Genomic DNA, 15697 nt, shown 5'->3' with positions numbered 1-15697 from the left:
CTCCAGACATCACCAGGCTTGCCCCCTTAAACAACCCCTGCATGTCCTAAATGATCAGAGTAAAGTCACAACTCACCAGCATTGACCACAAAGCCCTTCACTTCTGCCCTGGCCGGCTGCCTATCCTCAGCTGTCCCACCCCTGCCTATACCCTCTACAGTGGGCCAGGAGTGCAGGTAGTCCACCCTTCCTCTTGTAGGAAGTCAGACTTCTATCTCTAGCAAGATCCAGGAAGCCAAATCATAACAATCTTCCCCAAGTGGCAAGGACTTGATTAATAATTGGCAGCTGCCATGGTTTTTGTCTCCACTTCCAACTTAGGACCAACCAGACAGAACCAAACATTCCCTGAGAGGCCCTGTTTCTAGTAGCCCACCTTTGGCTTCCCCAGGCCAACTTCTCTTCTGTCCACTATGAGGCTTTCCTAGTTCCCTGCCTGTATCTGTGTCTCTGCCAAAGCACAAGTGCTGGTGGCCAAGCCCTTAGCTAAGGCAAGCTCCGAATACATAGCCATTGCTTGTTCTCGTTTGGTTGGTCTTCATACATTTCCATACATCTTAAACATCACTCCCTCTGTAAAGCTGTCCATTTCCTCCCAAACAGAACCCTTGACTCTCTCTTGACCTTGGCAGCCTAGCTTTACTGAACCTTGCCCAATGTGTGCTGCAGTGGTTGTCACTGTGAGTGGCACCTACTCTAACAGACTGTGGGCTTCAATCAGTTCTGTCTCCCAGTGCCTAGTACAATGGCTGATTCCCAGTGGAAGGCCAGTTAATCCATCTAAATAGATGGGTGGAAGTGGGGATGGGCAGATGGATGGCAGGAGGGAAAATAAGGAGATGATGACATTCTGATGGGGCCCCCCAAGGTGGAGCACATCACCACCTGTCCCCATTCTTCCAGCTGCGCTGCCTGGGCCTTCCCGAGCCTGACTCACGTCTGTTTGAGTCAAGGAATGGTTGAGCAGGGTCAAGTTCTTCACAAAATGGACCTTACGCGGACGCTTCACCAACGGCTTGAGCACTACTGTGGCCAGGCCAATGAACCTGCAGAGAGGAGGAGCAGGTGTGAGATCCTGAGCCAGGGGAAAGGATGTCCTCCTCTGTCCCAGCTAGAGGGTGTTTCTCTCAGAGGCCATGCTGTCCACGCAGTTTGGAGAAGAACACAGTGAGTGGAGCATCCACCAGAGGGCGCAGGGCTCTTGACTCTGGGAATTGGCTTGGGGCTCCCAGCTCAAGTAACAGCTGATTGGACCAGCTGGTGTACACCTGGCCGCAGCTGAGCCAATCATCTTCTCTGTTCTAGGAATTTTGACCCGTCACGCCACAGTTTCAGTCTTAGCCAGGTGTTGGTCTCACTTGGGCACTAGAATGAGGCTGTGATGAGAAGGCAGACTTGGGCAGAGAAGCAGAGATTCGACATCTGTGCTGCTGGGTTCCCAAGTTCATAACCCTAGCTAATTTGTATTCTGAGCCTGGTTACCCTTCCAATATCTGCCCCTGTTTTTCCCCTTCAACTGACTGGAGTGAATTCTGGTCCTTGCATCTGAATGAGTTAAGGGTTAGAGACAAGAATTACATCACCTGCTGTTGCTTTGGTCACAGGGAGTTAGGCTCCTCCTGCCTCTTTCTGCCTCACCTTTCTTTATTTTCTGAGCCCAGGTCCTGAAGGGTGACTTGCAGGAAGGATTTATTTTCCAGGGGGCGTTTCCAGAGGTACCAGATTAGGGTCTGTGGGGGGCACAGAGAGGTCAGTATCCTTCCTCTGTCCTTTTCATCCCATCCTTCTAGGAAATGATAAAGATGTGAGTAATGGGCTGGCGCCTTGTTTCTCTAAAACAGAGGAACCTCCCTCATGTTTTGTTTCCTAAGGAGATCGCATTTGCTACCTTTCACTAAGGTGTGGGGCATCCTACCTTAAACTTCTGTGTCTTAAACTGCAGTCTCATGGGCATGTTAGGAGTTAAGGGGTTTGGTGACTGGAAGTAGGGGTAGGGCAGCATGGATGGATGGAAGAGGAGAGAGGATTCTGCAAAGGGAAACTTGTCTCTACTTTGAGTTTCTGGGAATATCAGGATGGCCCAACTGGACTAGTTGCTGGGCCATGCATTGGTCTGTCCCTGGAGGGAGAGAAGGGCCAAGAACAGCTATGAGCGGATGGGGCTTTGTTAAAAATTTTGAGACAGAGTCTCACTGTGTTGCCTGAGCTAGAGTGCCGTGGTATCGGCCTAGCTCACAGCAACCTCAAACTCCTAGGCTCAATCGATCCTTCTGCCTCAGCCTCCCAAGTAGCTGGGACTACAGGCATGTGCCACCATGCCCAGCTAATTTTTTCTATATATATATATTTTTTAGTTGGCCAATTAATTTCTTTCTATTTTTAGTAGAGACAGGGTCTTGCTCAGGCTGGTTTTGAACTCCTGACCTTGAGCAATCCTCCTGCCTCAGCCTCCTAGAGTGCTAGGATTACAGGTGTGAGCCACTGTGCCTGGCCCAGATGGGGCCTTTGTAGTCTTGTTGGATTGGATGCTACTACTCCCATGCTAAGATGCTACTCCCAAGCCTCGAGGAAAGCTTGTGAGGCTCCCTGTCTGTTCCCTAGACTTATTAGCACCTGCCTGAATTCCACCTCTGCCCCCTTGCTATTGGAGCTGTCATCTCCTCCTCTGGCTTGCCCTGGTGCCTACCTCATTCCATACGGGGTTATTCCCTTCCACCACATGAGTTCTCTTCTCGGTATCTGCAAAGAAACCAAGGGGCTGGCATTGGTGGCAGGAAATATTTTAATGTCTGGGTTTGAATAGAATAAAGAGAGGTAGAACACTCTAAGAAAAACCTGAACTCTACATTAACAGGTATGATGTGGCATTAATTTCTTATTTAAGAGACAAGGTCTTGCTCTGTTGCCTAGGGTGGTCTTGAACTCTTGGCCTCAAACAATCCTCCCACCTCAGCCTCCCCAGTAAGTGGATTATAGATTCAAGCCACTGCTCCTGGCTTCAATTGTTTCTTTCTTTCTCAAGGAGTTTCAGTATTTCTTACATTTTGTTACCCTGTGTAACAGATAATGCTATGTGTTCATTTCAATTTCTTCCTAGCTACATATTCCCAGGATCTTGCAGCCAAGTGGGGCTGTGTGACCCATTTTGGCCAATGGGGTATGGGAGTGATATTTGCCACTTCCAGGTTTGGCTCCTAAAATCTCTGTGAGACTCTCCAACTTCCTTCTTTCTTCTCCCCATAGACATCAGCCTCATGACCTGCTGGCAGGGTGGTGCCAGGGTGACTCTACAGCCACAAGGGGCAAGAAGATGGATCCTACACTACTATTTGGAGGAGTCGCTCAAGTGAGCTGACTAGCACCATCCACACAGGACTTGGTATGAGTAAGAGGTAAACTTTTATTGTTAAGCCACTGAAATTTTTTTTTCTTTTTGAGACAGCCTAGCTCATGGCAACCTCAAACACCTGGGCTCAAGCAATCCTACTGCCTCAGCTTCCTGTGTAGTTGGGACTGCAGGCATGTGCCACCAAGCCCGGCTAATTTTTTCTACTTTTATTAGAGACAGGTCTTGCTCTTGCTCAGGCTGGTCTCAAACTCCTGAGCTCAAACAATCCATCCACTTTAGTCTCCCAGAGTGCTGGGATTACAGGCATGAGCCACCCTTCCCCGGCCTAAATTTGGGGTTTATTTATTACCAGAGCTAAGCCTTAGTGTACATTAGCCATCCTAAAACATACAACAGGTTGAAAGCTCTCCATTCACTAAATCCCCTCTCCCCTAGAAATATTTTTAGCAGATGACAGTCTATAGCTCTTCAAAAGCATCTCTCAATTGTTAAATTACTTTGAGCTTCTTCCCAGAGAAAGAATGTGAGTGTGTGTGTGTGTGTGTGTGTGTGTGTGTACGCTTGTGGGTGGTAAGAAGGGGTACAGGTCAGTGGATGGTGTATGGAAGAAGAGGCTGGGAAGAATAGGAACAAAAGGAATAAAAAATATCAAACATAAACATGTAATCATAAGAATTTGTGGGCAAACCCAGAGTCCTGGGTTTTAGGCATCTTTGTAAGAGATATTTCTAGAAGGAGAAACATGGCACCCCTGAGGTGATGGAGAAGATGGCTCAGAGTCAGGGGAGCATCTGCCAGTCTCCTGCCTGGCTAACCGTAAAATCAGTCAATCAGGGCAGACACACACTGAACTCCTACTACACTCTTTAAACCTTCCAGGGGACACAAGTATATATCACCTTGTGAGCCTAGAGTCTCAAATGTCCAATCTCTGAGTGCTGTCATGTTCAACAAGCAGAAAAAAATGAAAGGAATTTCACTTTTTACTCATAATAGAAATAACAAAAATAAGTTTTGAAAGAACCAGACAGAGTCTACTTCATCTTGTGTCACACAGGACATTTTTTACATGGTAGGGGGCTGTCAACCTATTTCTGCACTGAATGTGTCTTGCCTCTTGAGGCTTCTCTCTTCCATTTGGACCCTGCTCTCACCTCTGAAGTTGACGTACACGCAGGTTCTGGGTGGGGGGGTTAGGGGCGGGTCAATTTTGGCCGACTCCACGACAAGCCGCAGCATCTCGGAGACCTACTTTATCCCCTCCTTCCCTCTGCAGCGCTACAGCTTCCTTCTTGGAGCTCCTTAGTCCAAGGCTTCCCCCAAGGGCTCATGGGGGTGAGCGGAATCCCCCCTTCTGGTGCCTGTTGCTTAGCAACAGAGGGGATGTCACAAAGGTGGGTGGTTCTTGGTTCTGGAGAGGAACCCAGAGGAATGAGAGGAGGGAGAAGTAACAATATATGTGTCTGGGTCTGTAGAAACAAAGCAACCAGCTGCTTTGCACTTCCTCTTTCTTTTTTCTATTTCTTTTCTTCTTTTCCTCTTTCTTTTCTTCTATTCTTGCTGTCCTGTGATTTCAAGATTAGGCATAGGCTGTTTTCTCTTCATACAAGCAAATTGTCTGGAGTGAATCATTGCCAAAGTCATACAATTTAGATGAGAAAATAAGAGAAGTGAGGCAATCTGAGAAAAGATTTAGGGAAATCAAGAACTGTTTCAATGAGGTCTCAGGAGGAAGTCCTTCTTAATGTGGAAGCAAAACATTTACCTAAATTTAGCTTTTCAATTAATGAGCTCTTATGCTGGCTAGGTTTGTAAGGTTAAAGAAAAACCTCAAAGCCAATATAGTTTTGGGTGGTTGTCTTTATTGCTCTCATCTATGAAGACGGAGGTGGATCATTTACTCCTGTTGTCCACAGTAAGGCCTTTTTGCTTTAGGGTTGAATATTGTATAAATTACATCACATCCAATGGTTAAAGTGAAAATTAATGAATGTTTAAAAAATGTATATTAGTTGATGAAACAACTAATTAGCAGTAAGCAAACTATGCATTCTAAAAGATGCGTGGCATTCAAACACTAAAATGCTGGATGTGGGGAGGGGGGCGGGTATATACATACATGGTGAGTGAGATGTGCACCATCTGGGGGATGGTCATGATGGAGACTCGGACTTTTGGGGGGAGGGGGGGAAATGGGCATTTGTTGAAACCTTAAAATCTGTACCCCCATAATATGCCAAAATAAAAAAAATAATTAAAAAAAAATGCTGGATGTGTGAGTGTGGTGCTAAGATTGCTTTCTAGTGCAACAGATTTAAAAAGAAAAAGTAAAGTACTTCTGTGACATTTTTTCTTGAAATCTAAACACAACACAATGCTTTTTGGTTTGTCAATGGTTTTCCAAACTAAGCATGACACAAAAGACCCCATAAAGAAAAGGCTGACAGATTGGACTGCATAAAATCAAAAGTTCCTTACTATTCCATTAAACTGATTAAAAAATTTTTAATTCCTATATAGAAAGTACACCTTAATGTTAAAAGACAAATGTCAAAGTACAGAAAAGACTTGCAACATATTTAATGCCCCAAAATTATTTAATAAACTTTTATAGAGCAAGCTCTTATAATTCAGTAAGAAAAAGATGATGACCCCAAAGGAAAACAGGGGCAAAGTTTATATCAGATGATTGCCCAACTGGACCGAAAAAGATATAAAAAAAAGTTCAATCTTTCTAATAATCAAGGAAATGCAAGGAGATACAAGATACCATTTATCACTTCCCAAATTGGCAAAGAATTAAAAAAATAATAAATGGGCCACTTGTGGTGGCTCACACCTGTAATCCTAGAACTCTGGGAGGCAGAGGCAGGAAGATCATTTGAGCTCAGGAGTTCCAAGACCAGCCTGAGCAAAAGCAAGACCCTGTCTCTACTAAAAAAATAGAAAGAAATTAGCTGGACAACTAAAAAATATATATGTAAAAAAATTAGCCTGGCATGGTGGCGCATGCCTGTAGTCCCAGCTACTCGGAGGCTGAGGCAGCAGGATTGCTTGAGCCCAGGAGTTTGAGGTTGCTGTGAGCTAGGCTGACGCCATGGCACTCTAGCTGAGGCAACAGAGCTAAACTCCGTCTCAAAAAAAAAATAATAGGCCAGGCGTGGTGGCTCACGCCTGTAATCCTAGCACTTTGGGAGGCCGAGGCGGGCGGATTGCTCAAGGTCAGGAGTTCGAAACCAGCCTGAGTGAGACCCCCGTCTCAACCAAAAATAGAAATAAATTGATTGACCAACTAAAAATATATATACAAAAAATTAGCCGGGCATGGTGGCACATGCCTGTAGTCCCAGCTACTCGGGAGGCTGAGGCAGTAGGATCGCTGAGCCCCAGAGATTGAGGTTGCTGTGAGCCAGGCTGACGCCACGGCACTCACTCTAGCCTGGGCAACAAAGTGAGACTCTGTCTCAAAAAAAAAAAAAAAAATAATAATAATAATAAATGCAAGCGTACTGAGGAAGGGAGGGGGTAGAGAAAAGGTACAAATCTATTAATATACACAGTGCTAATGGGAATATAAGCAGAAAAACAGCAGAACTCCAGCCCAAGACAAGTGCCTGGAAGAAAGTTAAGGGTAGAGAGAGCTGGGCAGCAACTGCTTTTTTTTGCTGTTTCTAATGATATTAACCTCAATATTTCTAAATAGCATATTTAACCAGTATTCCTGAATTTTTCAAACGCATCAGGTATTTTCCTAGTTTTATTGTTTTCCCTGGGATATTCCTCCTGACCTTCTCTTCTCCTCTGGGCCAGCCTGGTAGTTCCCCAGCCCCAGAGAACAGCTATTGTCCTGGCACTACCCTTCACCGTCACCTTCAGAATCTTCCTTGTCTGTCTCCTGTATTGGCCCCTGCTTCTCATATCCTATGTCTTCCTACCTCTCAATTTACAATTTACTCTCTCATCTTGGTGGAACACAGTTTTCAGTAACTTTCTGAATTTTTTGAGCATTTGCATGTCTGTATTCTGCCCTTACAGTTGATTGATAGTCTGGCTAGGTATCAGTCAGGATGGGCTACGTTATGCTGAGTAACAAACGACTCCAAAATCTCAGTGGCTCAAAGCACTAAAGCTTTGGGGGGTTTTTTTGTTTTTTGTTTTTTTATTAAACGGGGTCTTGCTTTGTCACCTAGGCTGGAGTGCAGTGGTGTCATCATAAGTCACTGCAACCTTGAACTCCTGGGCTTAAGTGATCCTCCTGCCTCAGCCTCCTGAGTAGCTGGGACTACAGGACCACCACACCTAATTTTTCTATTTTTTTGTAGAGATGCCTTTTTATTCTTGCTCAAGCTGGTCTCAAAATCTTAGCCTCAGGTAATCCTCCTGCTTTAGCCTCCCAAAGTGCTAGGATTACAGGTGTGACCCACCACACCTGGCCAGTAAAGCTTTTTTGAAAATAGCAGCTTTACTGACATATCATTCACAAACCATAAATTCAGACTTTTAAATGATATGATTCAGGTTTTTAGTATATTCACAAGGTTGTGTGACTATCACCACTAACTAATTTCAGAAAAATTTCATCACCCTAAAAAAAGAAAACTCATATCTATTAGTAGTCACTCCCCATTTTCCCCTTCCCATAGCCCTTGGAATCCACAAATCTACTTTTTTATTTTGTAGATTTGCCTATTCTGGCTATTTCATAGAATGGAATCTATATAGTATGTGGCCTTTTGTGACTGGCTTCTTTAACTTAGCATAATGTGTTCAAGGTTTATCCATGTTGTAACATGTATCAGTACTTCATTCCTTCTGGGTTTTATTTATTTATTTATTTATTTAGAGATAGAGTCTCGCTCTGTTGCCCGGGTTAGAGTGCTGTGGCATCAGCCTGGCTCACAGCAACCTCAAACTCCTGGGCCCAAGCGATCCTTCTGCCTCAGCTTCCGAGTAGCTGGGACTACAGGCGTGTGCCACCATACCTGGCTTATTTTTTTCTATTTTTTTTTTTTTTTTTGTAGAGACAGGGTCTCACTCAAGAGTGAGGCTGGTCTCGAACTCCTGACCTCAAGCAATCCTCCTGCCTTGGCCTCCCAGAATGCTAAGATTACGGGCATGAGTCACCACACACGGCCTATTTATTTTTTGAGACAGAGTCTTGTTCTGTCACCCAGGCTAGAGTGCCATGGCATCATCCTCACTCACTGGAACCTCAAACTCCTGGGCTTGAGTGATCCTCCTGCCTTCACCTCCTGAGTATCTGGGACTACAGGCATGTGTCACCAGACCTGCCTAATTTTTCTATTTTTGGTAGAGATGGGGTCTTGCTTTTGCTCAGGCTGGTCTCGAACTCCTGACCTCAGACGATCCTCCTGCCTCAGCCTTGCAGAGTGCCAGGATAATAGATATGAGCCACTGCACCTGGCCTTCATTCCTTTTTATTAATGAATAAATCTACTGTATAGATAAACTACATTTTGTTTATCCATCAGTTAATGGACATTTGAGGTGTTTCCATATTTTGGCTATTATGAATAATGATGCTCTGAACATTTGTTTACTTGTTTGTGTGGGTGTATACATGTATATATGTGTGTGTGTTTCAGTTCTCTTGGGTATAAACTTAAGAGTAGAATTGCTGGGTCAAATGCTAACTCCATGTTTACCTTTCCAAGGAATTGCCAGACTGTTTTCCAAAGTGGCTGCACCATTTTACAATCTCACTACAATGTCTGAGGGTTTTTATTTCTCCACATACTTGCTAACACTTTTTAGCATTTGCTTTTTTGTTGTCATTGTTGGCTTTTTAGCTATCCTAGTGGATGTGAAGTGGTAGAGATTTATTTTTCATCTTGAACCATGTCCCTTTCTCTCTTGTCTCATGTCTCCTGGTGTCCTGCTGCCAGTCAGTCAACCAAATAATCAATCATCCATCAGTCAACACTTGAACAATTACCTATATCTCGGGCTATGTTCTCTGGAGTATACAAAGAAGGTTCATGTCTCTGACTTTAAGGATCTACTCTCTCTACACAAAACACATAGGAAAGTTGACCACACAAAACAATCTATGGTCAGTACCAAAATTCTTAATGGGAGATATCTAAAGCCTAGCAGGCTCTGGCCTCTGCCTATTTCTCGAACTTTGTCTCTCTCCACTCCCCTGCCTGGGCAGTAGTTCTGCCTTTGCTACTTACTGGCTGTGTGGCCTTGGGCAAAACACTTTACCTCTCTGGATATGACTATAATAGAACCTAGCACATAGAGTCTTTGAGAGGATTAAATGAAGTAAGTCATTTATGTCATTTAGACTTGTTTGACATTCTCTAAATGCTAACCCTTATTATCACAATTATAAATTAAACAATTACTTGTATACATTAAAAGTATGTCTTATCAGTGCTGTATCCTCAGCACCTAGTACATTGCTTATCACATAGTAGGAATTTAAGAAATATTTGTGAGTGAATGAATGAATGAAGGCGAAGTATGTGCTATAGGATAGGCATTATGGAGAAGAGATGGCCAATTGTAATCGATTGATAGTGACAGCCTGTAGTACATGTGGAGAAAATGATTTTGAAGTTGTGTCTGGGTTCCGAAGTAGAGTGAACTGTGATCGATTAATCATGTCTGTCATGGGCACAGAGGGGAAAATAATGCAGCACAAGCACTAAGGGTTTACCATCCCTATTGCAGAGAAGAAGGTTCACTGTAGTGCTGGACACAGTCCAGAACTGTGAAATGACCACTATTTGCCTCCTTTCTCTCTACCACCCACCTCCTCCCACTTCCCTCTGGGTACTCAGGGCCTCATGTGGTGTTGCACAGGTCTTACTGGAGCACTGAGTGTCTTTTTGTGGGCTGGTCTCTGCGCCCTATTTCCATGAGCATCAGTCAGTTGTCTCACTCCCACCTGATAGGACAACCCAAATGAACCAATCTGTTAATCACCCAAGAATAGTAGGACTTGATCTCTGATTGTATCTTTCATCTCAGGGATGCTGCATTTAAGTTTTGGGAAATATGTGAGAGTGTGGGTTTGGTATGTAGGGGTTGGGTGATGAATCAAATGCCATATGGGACAAAGAGGTAGATAGAGTAAAGCTGGCCAGAGTGAGGGCACATGCAGACACTATGTCTGCCACATGGGACAATGAGTCCAGTGCTGCCACAGCCTCCAATTTTTCAGAGATTTGGAAATCTGGATTTTTATATGAAATCTCCCAACGTAAAATGTTTGTAATGACTAAATAAAATTATAAGAAAGTAAGTTGCCAGTCAAAGAAAATGGTGTTGGAGGCCAGGCATGGTGGCACACACCTGTAATCTCAGAACTTTGGGAGGCTGAGGTGGGAGCCCAGGAGCTCACAGAGTAAGCTATGATTGTGCCACTGTACTCCAGCCTGGGCGTCAGAGTGAGGCCCTGTCTCAAAAAAAAAAAAAAAGAGAGAGAAAGAAAATGCTGTTGGGTTGTATTTGGTCCATTTGCTACCTTCTACATGGGCCTGTACCACCTTACCAATCCATCTGTCTGCAATGCCTGGTCCTTCAGAGCCCCCAGCCTCAACTGACTTCTTCATGACACCACCACAATCCCTTCAGCAGGAAATCTTTCTTCTTCTAGAGCACTCTGGGATCCCTCATGCTAATGACCATCTTGAAAACTATTTATGTACTTGCCAGGTAACTGTGCAGTACCCCATTGCAATCTTCCAGCAACCCAATGGGGTAGGTATTTGCACATTTAGAGATGCGGGGACACTGAGGTCACACTTGCTGGAGTGGTACAGCCAAGGAGTTCAACTCCACAAGTCTGATCTCTACCTTGGAGTGCCTTTCCTTTATTCCTTAAACTCCTTCTCTGTAGGATCCAATGACACTCAGCAAAGCTCTGGATAAATGTTTCTTTTCTTTTTTTTTTCCCTCCCTCCCTTCCTTCCTTTCGACTTTAATTTTCAGAACAGTTTTAGGTTCATAGCAACTTTTTTTTTTTTTTTTTAGAAACAGGGTCTCATTCTTTGCCCAGGCTGGGGTACAGTGGCACAATTATATCTCATTTTAACCTCAAACTCCTGGGCTCAAGTGATCCTCTTGCCTCAGCCTCCCAAGTAGCTGGGATTATAGTCGCAACTTTATTTTTAAGTTTATTTTTACTTTTATTGTGGCTGTTTCTTCTCTTTAAGAGTGAATTTTTGGCTGGGCATGGTTGCTCACGCCTATAATCCCACCACTTTGGGAGGCCAAGGTAGGCGGGATCGCTTGAGGCCGGGAGTTCAAGACCAGCCTAGGCAACGTATCAAGACTTCATCACTACAAAGAATTAGCCTGGCGTGGTGGCGCGCGCCAGTAGTCCTGGCTATGCAGGAGGCTGAGGCGGGAGGATTGCTGGAGCCCAGGAGATTGAGACTGCAGTGAGCTATGAACTCACCACTGCACTCCAGCCTGGACTACAGAGCGAGAACTTATCTCTAAAAAAAGAAAGAAAGAAAAGTAAATTTCTAACGTATAAACTCTTTTTAAAAAATAAAAAAAATTTTCAGTGATGTGGAAAGTACATTCTTAATGAATAAATTCATGGGAGCTGCTCTGGCGGAGGTGGAAGGTGTGGCGAGCGACCTTCCAGACGGGACAAAAAACCAACAGGGTGGGGGCTGCAAACACTGGGGCTGGAAGAACCGGCTTCGTCCTTTATCCTCGTTTTCCCTGCTGAAAATGAAAAACACGAAAACTCCCGACCTCCGCGCTGATTTTCAGCCTCGGAGACTGACGTGCACTCCTCTTCCCCATTAAATTGTTGGAGCTTCGCCCTTTCCGGGCTTTGCCGCTCACCGCCCTTCCCTTCCCTTCCCCGCCAGTGATCCGCTTCCGCGTTTTACTCGATGCCCAAAGCACCGGGGCGTGGAGGCGGTAGCGCGCACGCGCGCAGGAGTCTGGCCCGGGCCGAGCGCGCGGCCCGACTACTGCGGTGAGGGAAGGGTCGGCCTCGGGTGGGGGTGGCGGGCCGTCGGGGTCTAGGCCGCGGTTGGAGCGGGCGGGGGCCTCGGCGAAGGCCTCAGGTCTCCCGGGGCATGCGAGGACCGGGGACTGGAGCCGGCGGCCAGAGCCAGCCGGGAGCGTTGGGCCGGGGGCCGCGCCTGGGCCGCCGTGACGCGGGTGCCGAGCCCGGCCCGGGGGAGCGGGAGGCGGGTGCCAGGCCGCTCCACCTAGTCGCGAACTCTCGGTGACCTTGGCCGAGTCACTTCAATCCCCTGAGCCAGCGCCTTTTTCAGTAAAATGCGAATCATAAGCCCTGCCTCCTAGATGGGCCGTTTTGAGGTTACAGTGGCGGGAACCCCCGAAGACCGCTGGAGTGGGCAGTTTGCCGGGGACTCCTCCACTTAGGGTGAGGGAGAAAGGGCTTCCTGGGGTATCATTTTGTCACGGGCTTTGCTGGGGGGAAGCTTTCCTTTTTAATGTCTTAAAAACGACAGAATATTTTGAAGTAGTTGCAAAACTTTGTTTAACGGGAAACTTGAAAGAAATGGAGCCCTTACCATGGTTAGCTTCCCTGATGCCATGCTGCCTTGCTCCTTGAGAAGTGCTCACACTCCAGCTACCGATGGGGCTCTGCTCCCGTTGTCTTCAGAGAATGGTGTGGAGCAGGACGCCCTTCACTTTTGAAGAATTCATATTGACAATTCCTATTGTTTGCCAAAACCCTTCCCACCCACCTAGGAAATTGTGCTGGCCGAGCAAGTTTAGTGTCTGTCCATGTGAGGTGTTCATAAACCATTTAGTCAGATTCCCAGTTAGGGAATTTTTTAGAGATTGAACATGGAGCAGCTCATGGCGCCATAGCCTTTTTTGATGGTAATGTGGGATCTCAGGACCCTGCCCACCATTGGCAAAAATCTGCTGTATAATGAATACCTGATGTGAATGATAGTAGGTCATAAAAGTAAGCAGATTGGGTGGTCTAGATGGGAAGAAATTTAAAATACTGGAATTGACTTACATTGAAATTTTTTTTCACTGCAGGTGACTAGCATGCATATGCCCATCCTCTGACTTGCTGCCCCTCCACTGACATGGCCCACCGGGGTGGGGAGAGGGACTTCCAGACTTCAGCTCGGCGCATGGGCACCTCGCTGCTATTCCAGCTGTCAGTGCACGAACGGGAGCTGGACCTGGTGTTTCTGGATCATAGCTATGCCAAGCCTTGGAGTGCCCACCCAGATGCCAGTAGTGCTCGCCCCACCCGCATGCTCTTTGTCACTCCTCGGAGGCAGCATGAAAGTACCATGTGAGTTTGGGCTTCTCCTAAGGGCTGCTGTTGCCCTAACTGGACAGTGATCAGATGGGGATTAGAGAGGATTTTCTTGGGGGAGATTGGGGGAGATTGTAGGAGGAGCTTGAATATTTTATTAGGCATCTCTTTCAAGCAGCATGAGGATATCTGTCCTGAATGTGGACATCTGCACATGAGACATCGTCTAACAAGAGTTAGGAAAGCAAGATGTACAAAGGAAAGCAGACAACCTATTCCACATAGATAATAGGACTTGTGTGGAAAGAGGAAATTGAAGAGGACTATTGTAACTGGTGAAGAAAGAAACTGAAAAGTTGATTTTTAAAAACTGCCATACAGGATAACTTTTCTTTTTTTTTTTTGGAGACAAAGTCTCACTCTGTTGCCTAGGCTAGAGTGTGGTGGCATCAGCCTAGCTCACAGCAACCTCAAACTCCTGGGCTGAAGCGATCCTCCTGCCTCAGCCTCCTGAGTAGCTGGGACTACAGGTGGGCATCACCACGCCTGGCTAATTTTGTCTATTTTTAGTAGACATGGGGTCTTGCTTTGGCTCTGGCTGGTCTCAAACTCCTGACCTCAATCCATCTTGCCGTCTTGGCCTTCCAGAAGTGCTAGGATTACAGGCATGAGCCACTGCTCCTGGCCTCTAATTTCTAACCTTTTAAGATTTGTTGATACATTTTATTCTGATGATCAAATCATGCCCTTACTAATTTTATAAACTTTTGGAGAGGGGTTTTTTGGTTTGTTTTTACTCTGATCCAATGTTTTACTGTCTCAAGTGCAGGATCTAGTTTTGTTGGAGGTTAGAGATCTTGTATTTTGCTTCTATAGATCCCCCCGTAGCCTTAATGTGTTAGAGGTACCACAGTGTGTTTTAAACACATGTGGAATAGTGATTTTTATTTCATTTCCCAATGATATTGGCCTTTTTTTGGCTTTTTTGGTTTTACAGGGGGCTGGATCTGTGACTTTAGGGAATAATGTAGCATAAGCTTGATGCCTGTGGCCTAGGGCATAACTGAAAAACTCCTTTAAATGGTATTGGAAATTTTTTCCTCTTTGCTATGTAATAGCCTCTTGCTGACTTTGAAACTCCTGTGTGCATATGTCATGACATTTTCTTAAAGTGAGATTCTGTGGACTTCGTTTGGTACTTAGAAAATTATTTCCTTTTATAAACCTTGTCTCTATGTATATAGGCCCTGCACATGAGAATTTGGCATGTTCTAAGAGCTTTTTTTGGGCCAGTGTGTCTGGAAGATGGTGGCAGTAGGGATGTAAGTGAGAGGTAGAGAGAAGTTGGCAGAGGCTATCTCATGTAGGACTTTGATTCTAAGAGTGGTAAGAAGTCATTGAAGGATTTTAATCTGGAGATCCAATTTATATATTAAAAAGATCACTTTGGATTTTTATTGGATAGATTATAGTGCAGGTGTAGAATTTAGAAGACCAGCTAGGCAGCCATTGCAGTTGACTGAGATGGGCCATAAATTATGATAGCTTGGATAGGGATGGGAATAGTACAAATGGAGATGCATTTCCTAAGTAGAGCCAGTAGGACCTGTGCTGGTGAATTGGAAAGGGGAGCCAGGGTTAAATGGAAAGGTAAAATTAGGATGCCTCTTAGATTTCTGGCTTGAACAGCTAGGTTGTGCCATGTGTTAGGGCACACAGGGAGGCTAGGTGTGGGGTGATGGAATTGAGTTCTCTTTTAGGCATGGGTATCCAAGTGCCTAGCCCAGTGTCTGGTGTAGTCATTGGGAATGGATGTAGTAAGATCATCGAGGTCATAAAGGTAACGTGATATTTGGTAGATAACCAGTAGACCAGTTTGTTTGGTGTAGTATTGGTAGGTAGCCAGTAGAACAGTTTGTTTAGCGTAGTATTTTAGGTGACAAAGTTGGTGCAATGTACCATGAAGTGGGGAAGGACCTTCAGAGCACTAGGATTTTATTAATCATCCTAAAACAAGAAAGAACCTTCAGATGTTCATTTAAATTTGTTTTCTGTTTTAGGCTCTGTACAAACTGAGGTAAATAGCTAAGAAGTCTGCC

General features: G+C 45.2%; 1 protein-coding gene across 6 annotated transcripts in view; it reads left to right on the top strand.

Annotated features, from left to right (window-relative positions):
* Positions 1–12240: 12240 nt before the first annotated feature.
* The window catches only part of KANSL3 (KAT8 regulatory NSL complex subunit 3), a 44076-nt gene continuing 40619 nt past the window's right edge, over positions 12241–15697 (top strand). For 5 of the 6 annotated variants that reach the window (XM_012786926.3, XM_012786925.3, XM_012786920.2 and 2 more), the window contains exons 1-2: positions 12241–12317; positions 13370–13634. In XM_012786926.3, the coding sequence (XP_012642380.1) occupies positions 13420–13634 (215 nt within the window). In that variant the 5' untranslated portion in view covers positions 12241–12317; positions 13370–13419. Of the gene's footprint in view, positions 12318–12509; positions 12735–13369; positions 13635–15697 lie in introns of those variants that run through there. The other variant, XM_012786921.3, reaches the window with a different exon arrangement.

Source organism: Microcebus murinus, chromosome 3 (assembly GCF_040939455.1).
Source record: "Microcebus murinus isolate Inina chromosome 3, M.murinus_Inina_mat1.0, whole genome shotgun sequence".
In the NCBI taxonomy this organism is placed as follows: Eukaryota; Metazoa; Chordata; class Mammalia; order Primates; family Cheirogaleidae; genus Microcebus; species Microcebus murinus.
Note: the sequence above shows the minus strand (reverse complement) of the source record. Positions and strands in the feature narration are given on the sequence as shown.